The sequence below is a fragment of the Arachis hypogaea genome, chromosome 4 (genome assembly GCF_003086295.3).
Source record: "Arachis hypogaea cultivar Tifrunner chromosome 4, arahy.Tifrunner.gnm2.J5K5, whole genome shotgun sequence".
Classification (NCBI taxonomy): domain Eukaryota; kingdom Viridiplantae; phylum Streptophyta; class Magnoliopsida; order Fabales; family Fabaceae; genus Arachis; species Arachis hypogaea.
Window position 1 is genome coordinate 123,957,810 of NC_092039.1, and position 12,071 is coordinate 123,969,880.

Genomic DNA, 12,071 nt, shown 5'->3' on the forward strand with positions numbered 1-12,071 from the left:
TAATAAAATTTAGTTAACAAAAATATTTGGATGTATAATATTATTCTTATAACTATTGAGATGTGATAGATAAATAGATATAGGATTTTGAATTTAATATATGATTAATGAAATGAATCTTCTGATATGGTTAGGGGTAGAAAATAGATCAATTAGCTTATTGAGATCTGGGGTCTAGCTAGGTTTAACCTTCTCAAAGTTAAAATCATATTCAAATTATTTATTAGCTTAATTAGCTTTATATTTAGGTTTGTTAAGAAGCCTATTAGGCCAATTTAGGCCGGCTTGGACTTATTAAAATCTAATAATATAAACATAATTATGTTATACAAACATAGGAGGAATGGATTGTGAATTTTCAATTTTGGACCTTTCAATATGTAGCACACACAATTACCACCGGTCTATAATGTTTATTTGACATTTTAAACACTTTTGTTTTCTTTCAAAAAATTTTGAATCTTAGGCCACAATTTAAAACTTATTTAAAATTATAGGCCTCAAATAAAGCTAAGGTCAGGCTGAAAGAATTACCTATAACAGGTTATAAGCTTGGTCTAACTTAGTTTAATTATTTTCCTACAAGTAATATCAAATTTTACTATGAATTAGATATTGTATAGGTAGAATACCCGCTGATAATTATTTTGAAAGAACTACGAGACTTTTGATTAAAAAAAATACCCAATTCAACTCTTGATCTTTTTTTGGACTGATTAGCTCTTGTATAAAAAAATAACATTGACTTTTTTTTTTCACAAGAGCTAATCAGTCCCATAAAAATAAAATTCAGGGATCGAGTTAGGTATTTTTTTTTGTCAATGGCCTCGTTGTCTTTCGAAATAATTGTTAGAGGCTGTTTAGGGTTTTTTCTCTATTTTATTTAGGTTTAATCATTCTGTTAGTCCTTATAATTTTATTAAATTTTTAATTAAATTTTTATATTTTTTTTAATTGAGTCCTTATACTACTTTTAATTTTATAATTAGTTTCTTTATAATATAAAAAATATTAAAGTTAATTGACTATTTCTTTGTAAATTGAAAGTATTCATAATTAAAAACCTACCTAAATCTTTGATCGCATGTATTTTGAAAAAAATATTCGGTTAATTTTAATATTTTTTTATATAAAAACGACCTAATTGTAAAATAAAAATAGTATAGAAATTTAATTGAAAAAAATATAAAGACCTAATTAAAAATTTGATAAAATTATAGAAATTGATAGAATAATTAAATCTATTATTTATTTTCTTGATTAATAATTAAAATGATCACATAATAAAATTTTGACATGTGAGAATCTATTCTCACCCCTGAGCAATGAGCATATGGAGAATCTAATTTGATATATTGTGTAATATATTAGAAATGTGAATGTGTACAAAAGACTAGTCCAATGCAAGGACACAAAAACAGTCTTAGAAAGCAGCCAATGTTATTACAAACAAATAAAGATGAAATGATAAAACTTGAAATTATGACAAACCCTTTGGCCTTTGGGACAATAATAGACAATAGTCCTTATCTCATGATAGCTGACACTCTAAATTCTGTACAATATGTGGGACCTATTACAAGATAAGAGTTACAAATGTACAGCATCAAACAGATTCTTCATATACCAGATTGATCCTACATTATTTCTTGTGGTCCATTACATAGTATTTATGAGAAATGATCATTCATATGGAAGACAAAGGATAAAATAGTCTTTTGAATGTTATTTGTTAGTTAAATTGATTTTTTTAAATTTATTCAATCAAATTGGTTTTTTCAATTTTTTACTAAATATTTTTGTAGCCTACAATTCTTAAAAAAAATATATATTCTTTATTTGTTGAATTTGTTTGTTTTTCATTGATTTCGCTTTATTTGTGAGGATTTAAAATATCATAATAAATTTAAAATGTAACCATAGTTTGTAGAGTTTAAAATTTTTTTCTAAATATAAATAAATTCTCCACAAATAAGTGAAAAATATGAAGGACTGATTTAATTTAGTATAAATTTGGGAGACTAATTTAACTAATAAATAAAATTTAAGAATTTATTTTGACTGCTTACTTGATCATAATTATATTATGATAGTTGTGTATTTAGATTGGTGTTTAAATGAGTATATAAGAACTAAACACCTATTTTCAAATACGCAATTATAACTTTTCATTTTATAAATATCATCTATCACTTTAATTTCTTTTTAAAGTTTAGGGTTTTTTTTTTAAATCATATATGTATAAAAAGAAAGCGAGTTGGAATTCACTTTGTTATTATGATTTATGGAGGTTCTTCCTGAAAAATATTATGTAACTATTTTACTAATATTCATTGAATCAATACGAGACATATTTCAATCATGGTCAGGAGCGGAGTTAGAAAAAATATTAGAGGGAGCTAAAATTATTTACACAATAAAATAATATTAAAATAAATTTTGGGGAGAACTAAACTGAAATTTATATATAATTTACATGTAAAAAATTAAAATTAGAAGGAGCCGTTGCCCCCCTTTTCCAGTATGTAGTTCCGCCCCTGATCATGGTAGAGTTAATTAGTGTGGAGCCCATGCAATTTTTTTTTTATAAAAAATTGATTTACGAGAATCATGCATGTTTAATCTTTATAACAAAAATTCTTGTGAAATTGGCATTTCAAGTTTTCCAAGTCCGGAAAACTTTTGATATGGTTTATATTAAGATTTTCAGTAAGGTGATGAGTAAATTTCTGAAAATTTATATTTTGTATATTAATAAAATTTTTTAAAATAATAAATATGAACACATTATTTTTAAATTAATTTCTCTAATTAAAATAAAATATCTTAATTTAAATTAATTTATTTACGTTTATTATTATAAAATATATTTTTAATATTTTTTAAAGATTAATATATTCAAAATATAAATTTTAAAATTTTATTTATCACTTTATTCTAAAATTTTCGGAAGAATAAATTCTTTATTAAAGGGGCACAACTATGTAGCACTTGTTAATTTTTAATCACTAAGCCAAATTATTGATAAATTATGAAATTCCAAAGTAGAAAAATGGAAAAAGGGGCCCTAATAAAATGTAGGGTCCATAATATTTTATTCCCAAAGTCTCAAGATATAAGATCCTTCATCCACTTTGAAGAGATCACAGACTGAGTGAGATGAAATTTTGCTGTTGGGTGCTATGAATAATAATAATACATCAGAATAGTTGTAAATGGAATTCATGTCATCACCAACTTAGCAACACAATGCACAAGAATACAAGATTATTCTCTCATATTTTATTTTATAATTATTTAAAATTGCAACCATGTCAATTCAAGATAGTACAATCTCTTTACCAGAAAGAATCTCTCTACCAACATGACCATGAAAATAGAATTAGTTGATATGCTAGGTGATTTATAAGTTAGTGAAGAGATTTTGAATTTAAGTTTTGGAAATGGAAATTTTTTTATAGATTATATATAATGAAGAGTATTTGAAAAAATTAGCATAAATCCTTTTCATAATATATAATATAAAAATATAGATATAAATATATGTAACGGTGCTATTTATTATTATTTTTTAAAAAAAAAATTTGAAGTAAAAGAGCTCAACACAATAAGGTAGAGCAACAAAAGAACCAAGAACTAAACAGTAATAATAAACAATCCACAGTCATCTTCGACATTGTCATCAACAACTATTTGGATTAACTCTATTTCAATCCTTATAACTCGTAAGCGACCTATTAATAATTTCCGTAATTCCTCCTTCTTGACTTCTGAAAATTCTGTCGTTCTTTTTCATCCATATATGCCAAACAATAGCAAAAAATTCAATTAGCCACCTATTACGTTCCTCCTATCTTACCGTTACTCTCGTCCAGCTTTTAAAATGTTGCTTAATTGTCCCTGAAATAATCCACAATCTAGCGTAATCAAACAACCAAACACACCATACCTGCCAAATAAACTAAAAACTAAAAATAAGTAGTGGAAGTTCTCAATATCCTTTTTGTATAAAATACACCCGCTATCCAACTGATCAATAACGCCTAGCCTTCGTAATCTTTCCTATGTTATTCCCCCAATTGATGTCAGTATCACAAATGAGTTATTAATTATTTGTTATCCCCTGATTATATTTTTTAAGTCAGTCATTTAATTTTCTATTATTATTTCACTTTCATACTTATAAATTTTAATAGTAATAAGGTTTTAACTTGAAATACATGTGGAGGGGGAAAAAAGAAGACCTCTTCCTCCATGAGTTTATACTTTATAGTCATCACAAATGGAGACAAGAATAGAAGAAAGAGGAAAGCACAGCTATAAGCAAAGTCATCATATAGGAAAAATAAAAAATGGGATATTGATAACTAATTGACATAATTAACAACTGATTGTGACAAATCAGCCACTATTATTGACCTTAAATCAAAACAGAACAAAACAAAACAAAACAAAGGCACCTACACTTGCACCAAGAGCGAGTTAAGCATTGTCTCTAATTCCACCCACAAAAGATATGGTATTAAGATTTTCTTTTTCCCCAGTATTACTCACTTTATTTTTAACCAATATGATTGTAGCTTCTTAAATTTTACAACTAGAAAATGACCAAGCTTTTTCTACCATATTTTGTTGGTGTCTGGACAAAATTAAACAAGAATCAAAAGACGATAAGAGAAAAAAAGCTAAAAAGCTTTAGTAATGTCTCTTTAGAAGAGATGGTCTAACGTCTCCCCGGTCTCTAGTCTCTAACCACACCAGATAATCTCTGCTATCCTTGCACCAGCTTTGGCGAGCCAATCAGCAGCGTTGTTAGTGTCACGGGGATCATGCTTTTTTTTTTTTTTTGGTCAAGTAGATTGGACAGCCCCAATCCTAGGCATTACACCCATGCATTACACACTCACACAACCCACTCACACACTACATGGGAATACACACAAATGTGCAGCTCAATGGGAGGCAATCAAATTTGCCATCTGACCCAGGCCTCAGGCTGTGGCGATCATGCTTAATAAGATTGAATTGAACATTCCAATGTCGAACTACAATATGTTAGTATATAGATTTCGAGAAAAATTATCTTCAAATTTCAAATACTTGAAATGCAGAGTTCGAGAAAAGGTCACATCTAAAGGGTGGAATATATATAACCTAACCTCATAATTAAATCGGTAACTGTTTTCACGACTTGAACCTATGACCTTAAAAGCACACGGAAACAACTCAATCGTTGCTTCAAGAATTCTTTTTTGGAGGAAGCGTAAAGATTTTCATTAAATTTGTAAAGAACATATGCTTTATTGTTCTTTTGATTTTTTTTTTATTATAAAAACAACAATCTTCCTTTTACCCTTATTCGTTATGTGTCTTTGACATTTGAACCATTACGAAGAGTAACAAAATTGTGAGAACAAGAGGGTACCAAAATGAAGAGAGAAAGATTATGATCAAGGAATTGAAATTTGCAAAGGAAGGAGAAGAGGAATAAAGAATTTTTCTGCACATTTCCAATGTCTGGTAATCGTACACAACGAATAACAATATATATCCTACAGACAGTTCCCCAATTTAATGGATCCGTAACAAAGCCATCATCATCATCATCTCGAGAACTAATTCTAGAATTTTCCACCATCATCATGATTATCAAATCACAAAATAGGTGAAGGGTAAAAATTTGTACTAACAAAAATTAAGAAACTAAAAAAAATGAAGGGGAAAAAGGCTAACACTAATTGGGTTGGAGGAGGGCTCACAAATTAACTGTCCTAATAGCACTTCTTTTGTTTTCAACACCAACTATTTGATGAAACCAGCCTCTGACCTTTTTTCCTTTAATCTTCTCCAGCATTCAGTTTATTCTGCAATTTTCAACTATGGGATCTTTTGCTACATATAATCCCATAGAAGACCAATAATAGTATCCTTTCACCAACAAAAAATAGAGGACGCATGTCTATGTCACAAGTTCACAACTCAAAGGACTCGAAACTGATTCAAAGGCCAATGCAGCAGGGATGGAAATTTGTATCTGCAAAAATGGTAGGGGGTGGTGGCAGCAATCCCACCCAAAATAATGTGTTTGATAGGTTTTGCTCTCTTAGCCAAATGTTTCTATTTTGTCTTCTCAAAACTCTATCTTGAAGAAAATCTCAAGCTGCAAAAAGTTTCGATGAAACCTGTATTACTTGCCCCATTCATATTTCACTTTTGTACACAAACCGTATTGCTCCTTATCGACGAATTACGATTCCAGGATATGACAGTTCCTAACAAAATCATTTGAATAATTGACATACTTGGTCCAGAACGGCCTTAGATGTTCAAAGCCAATTTGTAACCATGGTTTTGACTGGCCATTATAGTGAATGACAGCAGCCTTTTTAACATGCTCAACATTGGTATTGTTCTGATAACCCAAGCCTAGCATGTGCCAAGACGGATCAATCGGGTGAACATGACCTTTAAATGCGATCAAAGCAGGGGGCAGTGTTCCAAGCTTCCACATTGTCAGGTTTGACTTCAGATTCTGTCATAGGGAAACTTTTAATAATATCTTACTTGGAAAAAAAGAAAATTTGAAGACCAAAAGAACCATCGAAACCATTACCAATATGCCACACTTCTCAAACTATTTTGCATAAGTACTTCCCCTATTCGGCAGCAACGCATTTTTAAAATTTTAGTTTTTCACATTCACTCTGCGTTGGCTTGAGCCTATCCACCTTAACGTGGAAAAAATGCCACACTGAACATTAAGGTAGAACCTTGGTAAATGTTTGAGAAGGGTTGCATGTTGGCACATAGTTTTGATCAGTGATGTGAAGGCAAAAAAGCCAAATAAGGAAAAAGGTCATCTATGTTCTAACTTATCAATTTAGACACAATGTTTAAGCCACTCGATTTCATGCCACACAGCATTAATTTAAAATGCACAAATTTAGTATGACTTTTAAACTAATGAAAAGAAATTAATCTTGGATAAACTGAGGTTGTATTAGCTAGAGGAATATGGATTTCTACCTCTCGCAGCCAAGAATGATATGTCTCTCTTATATTTGTCTTTCTCCATGCACGCAAATCAAAGATATTCATCCCATAAGCCCATGCACACTCATCAGGATCCAAATTCTTCGCAATGAGGGGATGGGAAAAATTGAAGTAGTTTCTGAAATGCTTAGACATTACCCACTCATCATCACCTCTGCAAGTTTCCACAGCTCCGTTAACTTTTCCCTGTAAGTCAATTTCCCAAAGTGGAGACAAGTCACGCTGAATCACCACATCATCATCCAAAAAGACCACCTTATCGAGGTTTGGGAAAAGCTGATTGACACACAAACATAATCAGCACAAGTCTATTGAAAAACAATTTATGTTTTTGAAAGAAAATAGACAAGAATAAGAACATTTTCTCAATCTTCAAATGTTTTGAGTAAAAATTGGCAATCTTTAGCTGTAAATGCTGATGAAAGCAATCTAAATGCTTCACAAGTCCAATTAACAATTACTACTTGCCAAGCAATACTAGCAGGTATGAGTGGGAACAGTCCACATCCCTCCACAGTTTCAAGGTTTATGTTCTTATTATATCATCTAGAAATTCCCACAAACTTGTTTGGGTAGGAATGCAGGATAGACCAACATTTCACTTCAAATTATTCTACATCATTTTTATTTTTCAGTTGATGGTTTCAATGCTTACTTCATGCACTTAATTTGCGTAAAAAAGTGGCATTCTGTCCCCAGAAGCACTTTTCCCACAACTAATGCAGTTCATCAATATTACATTCTCATAAACTGACTATGCAAAATTTTAAATATAAATATTCAATTGGGAGTGATCAAGCATACAATCATTTCTATAGTCAATTTATCACTTCTTTATCTTTCATTCTCATAAAATATATATTATATTCTACATAAAAACTTTACATAAAAAGTTGAAAGTTTCCTGAACAATTAGAAGGATAGATAGCAAGATAGAAAAAGAAAATAAAAAGGGAATAATTGTTCAATACAACTTACCTCTGGTAAGTATATACGCAGATGGTTGAGCAAAGATATGTATTTTGGACTTCTAGCCTGCAGTTTAGATGCAAATTTACGCGGATTGGTGTCACTGAGATTTGCTCCAGCAACATGGTTCCCATGATAGTAATTCCTGATCCCATTTTGATTTTCTACAGCTTCGAGTACTGGAATGTTTTCTCTAGTCAACCACTCGAATTGGTGAACGCCTTTGACTTCGACTATAGCAGGGTTGGCAGGATTTAGTGCAAACCATGAGTGCATACCCGCATAAGTTTTCTTATCAGTAATCACATGGAAGACTATCTTCTCGGGATTCAGAGACGACTGGACAGTAGAAGTGACAACTACTGAAGCAGCCAAGATGTTATCAGTTGACAGAATAAAATGGTGGTAAGAGTTGTCGGACAATAAAGGAAGCAACTCTGGGGGAGGCAGTTGCTTGCGTGCATGGGCATTTGATGAGTATTCATCAGTCAAACGCAAAGAGAGACAATGGATCCCTTTAGGAATAGAACTTGCTGCAAAATGCTTATTCATTAGCTCTGCAAATTTAGACTCTCTGATTTCTCTCTCAAATTTCTCCATCTGTCTCAAAAAGCATTACATTGTAACGAAAAATCAATATAACTGTCATTTATTATAAATTTCAGCATAAGGACTGTGATATCTAGCAATTTAAGATAAACGAATGTGACTGAGCTATTTGAGATAAATTAAAGATGCAGAGATCCCCAGCAAAAATCACACACCAATATTGGATATGCGCATATAGTTTTTTGAACTCCTGATAGAGATGCATAAAATGATTATCATTCATGTGTAGTTAAGGTTGCAAAATGACATCATTACAAAACAGTAATGACAAATTAGGTCAACAAATTTTTGCCAACTGCATATAAATTAATATTTAGGAGCACCATCACATGTTAGAAAAAGAATGGAGAAAAATCCCAATTATTATAATATAAAGTATAAACCTTAATATGAAAACAGCACGTCGTTGAATTTTAACTTCTTCATAATTAAATGACAGGAAGTCTAATTTTTTTTTTGTCTTTTTCAAGTCTCCTAGAGGAAATTTTATCAAGAAAAGGAGGATAGTAAAAAGATCGAGGAGGACAAGAGATCCTCCATACATAAGGTAAGAGTAAACAAAAGAATACATGAAACAAGTTTCCAAACCCTCACGCCTCATCATATCTAAAAAGTGACATCCCTCTTAAAAGATCCTGTGCCTTGAACCCTACACTTTGTTAACGTCTTATGTATATATTAAACATAACCAAGAAAGACATACTTTATGTTAATGTAACAAGCAGCTTACCATTCCCCTTAACATAAATGCAAAAGTATTGGCATCATATTGATTGTTCTTCATATCAGCAACCAATTGATCAAAAGAATCTGGCAGGTTTAGATCAGGTGGGATTTCCCCAGTCTTAACTTCGTTAAGAATCTTGTAAAAATCTCTAACCAGTCTCTGCAGAATCATAAATATTATCACCATGAGAGTTCAGATTAGTAGTGCCATAATAAAATCTTTAGAAGTCATGATGATAAAATTTATTACCCCTGAATCATCAACCCTACCGAGAAGCCTTGGTCCCAACCGCCTACCTAAACAATCTGGAGCACAAAACATGGAAACAATAAGCATTCTAAAAATACCAGAAAATAATGAACATCTATAATCACCTAACTGACAAACATGAAATACCAGAGGCTAAACACGGCAAATATTGCCCCACAATGTTTTCATTCATTAGCGGTTTTTCAGCTAAAAAAACACACAAGGAAATATTAATTCCTCACATGACAGAATCAACACCTCACTACAGATTTCATCAATATTCAAAGTGGGAGAAAAACTCCCTCCATATGAAATGCCTAAATGGCAAAAATCAGCTGACCACACCTCAGCTTCAGATCCTAAATCAAAGGGGCACTCATGAACTATCTAGTACCTTCAATAAATAAACTAGCATCCCAAAATATCACTTGCTTACAAAAGGAAACAAATCCTAAATCACTTATTTCATCCAAGGATGCTTAGCCCCTCACTGACTCACTTGTTCAATTTGTGCACTTTAAACAATCCAAATCCGCATATTTGGCAACTCTTTTTTTCCATGACCATTTTCATTCCAAGCTATTCAGAACCTAAAATAACCTTAATCCAAACACAACCTGGAATAAATCCATCATCCAAGAAAACCAAATCCTAAATCACTTATTTGATCCAAGTATGCTTAACCCCTCTCTAACTTCTATGAATGTGTGCACCTTAGAGGAGCTAAATCCGCATATTTGGCAACCGTTTTTTTATTCAAATTAAATCCATGATCAATCCCTCAATATATTAAACTCAGACAACACATATATCAACACGGGTAAACCTCAAAATCAAGATCTACATCTACATTAAAAACAAAACAAACTGAACAAAAACAACATTGAGAATGTATGAAATATAAGAATAAGGTGGGATTTAGAATTAAAAGGGGTACCAAATGAGGAGCACTTGTTGACACCTTCAAGGGTGACAAGAGCCGTGAGAATGAAGACAAAGGGCAACAAGAATGCGAGTATGAGTATTGTGTGGAAAAGGGTTCGATAAGAGATGTGGCGAGCCGCGACCTTGATCTTCATCAATGCACTGAACCCATTGCTGCTCGATATCGTGAGGCTTCTCATGCTAGGCGAGAAGTGAAGCTGCATCGTCCTCTATGCTGATGCAGCCCCACCGCAGCACCAACGCTACTACACTCTCGCCAAAACGCAGAAGCAGAAGCAGAAACAATAACGAAATAAGAAGAAAGAGGAAGAGACGAAAACGACACCGTTTGAGATGGCGTCAAAACGCGCCACAGCATCAGATCCAACGCCGCAGGACCCAAATGCGCCAAAGCATGTAATCGGTTCCGCGAACGAGAGATCGGGTTCGGATCGGGGCTTCCCCAATCTGGGTAGTGGTGGAATCTGAAAAGTTCGGGTTTTTCTTCTTCTTCTTCTCCTTATGAGGTCTTCTAGAAGACCGCATTGGGGGGTTTTGGGGGTATTTGTTGCCGAATCGATCCCTTGAATCGATAGTGAAGAATCAATAATCAAGGGGGAGGTTCGTTTTCTTCTTCTGGGTTGGGTTCTGTCGATGAGGTTGAAGTTCCTCTCCCATGGATCAAAGAACAGAGAGAGAGAGAGAAAGAGAGAAAGAGAAAAGGGAAGAGAGAGAAAATCTGTGGTGTGTTTTTTTTTAATTATTTTTCTTTTTTCTTTCGTTTTGCTGGTTGATTGATTACTTAGTTTCTGTTTACTTCTTTTTTTTTAATTTTTAATTAATTATTCTCAGATTGTTGTGGGTGGCCTTTTCATTGGTCCGATCTATAATTTCGTTTTCCGGGACATTTTTATAATTTTATGGGAAAAATAAAAAAGAATGACTCAAAACTCAAAAGCGTGTTGGTGATAGAGAGAGAAAGAGAGAGGTATGAGGTGGGTGGTTTGACCTTGAGATTAGGGAGTAGGAAGCATGATGATTATCATCTTTGGAGCCAAATTTAGATTGTTTTCCCCCCTTTCTTTAGGGATTATGTGGATAGCATTATGTAGGAGAATGTAATGGTTAACAATTTTGGGATTATTCTTTTTTCTGCAAGTGGAATCATGGGGTTACTTACTGCCTACAACAGTAAATGGAATGTAACAACTCTATCACATGCATCATGCACTAATTTGTTTTCATAGGCAAGGTGAGATAAGTGATATAAATTAATATGATAATTTTTAGTATTTTTTAAATTATAAAAAAATAAAATAAGAGTTTGATTTTTGTATTTAAAATTTTTTAATTTTTTTAAAATTAAAATTAAAGGATTCAATTTTTATATTCTGAAAATTTGATTTTTATATTTTAAATTAAACGATGTCATATTTGAGATTAACACTTCAATCATTTATAATTATGAAAAATATTATTATTAACCCAATATAAAAGATAAAAAGTGTAGTTTTAATACCTGGTATAACGTGAATTGTGT

At 32.0% G+C, this 12,071-nt stretch overlaps 1 protein-coding gene across 1 annotated transcript; it reads right to left on the minus strand.

Annotated features, from left to right (window-relative positions):
- Positions 1-5,479: 5,479 nt before the first annotated feature.
- On the minus strand, positions 5,480-11,608 carry LOC112797841 (probable galacturonosyltransferase 14). The gene is made up of 6 exons (XM_025840949.3): positions 10,545-11,608; positions 9,608-9,663; positions 9,362-9,517; positions 8,032-8,622; positions 7,027-7,329; positions 5,480-6,532 (listed from the first exon to the last, which is right to left on the minus strand). The coding sequence occupies exons 1-6, from the start codon at positions 10,753-10,755 to the stop codon at positions 6,248-6,250; spliced, it is 1,602 nt and encodes a 533-aa protein (XP_025696734.1). The 5' UTR covers positions 10,756-11,608; the 3' UTR covers positions 5,480-6,247.
- Positions 11,609-12,071: the final 463 nt, after the last annotated feature.

Excerpts from the sequence above, each read along its gene's own strand:
- LOC112797841 (XM_025840949.3), bottom strand. The coding sequence starts at position 10,755 with ATGCAGCTTCACTTCTCGCCTAGCATGAGAAGCCTCACGATATCGAGC. Across the intron at positions 9,664-10,544 it reads CAACAAGTGCTCCTCATTTG|ATTGTTTAGGTAGGCGGTTG; the intron begins GTACCCCTTTTA and ends TTTGTGCTCCAG. Across the intron at positions 8,623-9,361 it reads CATTTATGTTAAGGGGAATG|ATGGAGAAATTTGAGAGAGA; the intron begins GTAAGCTGCTTG and ends TTTTTGAGACAG.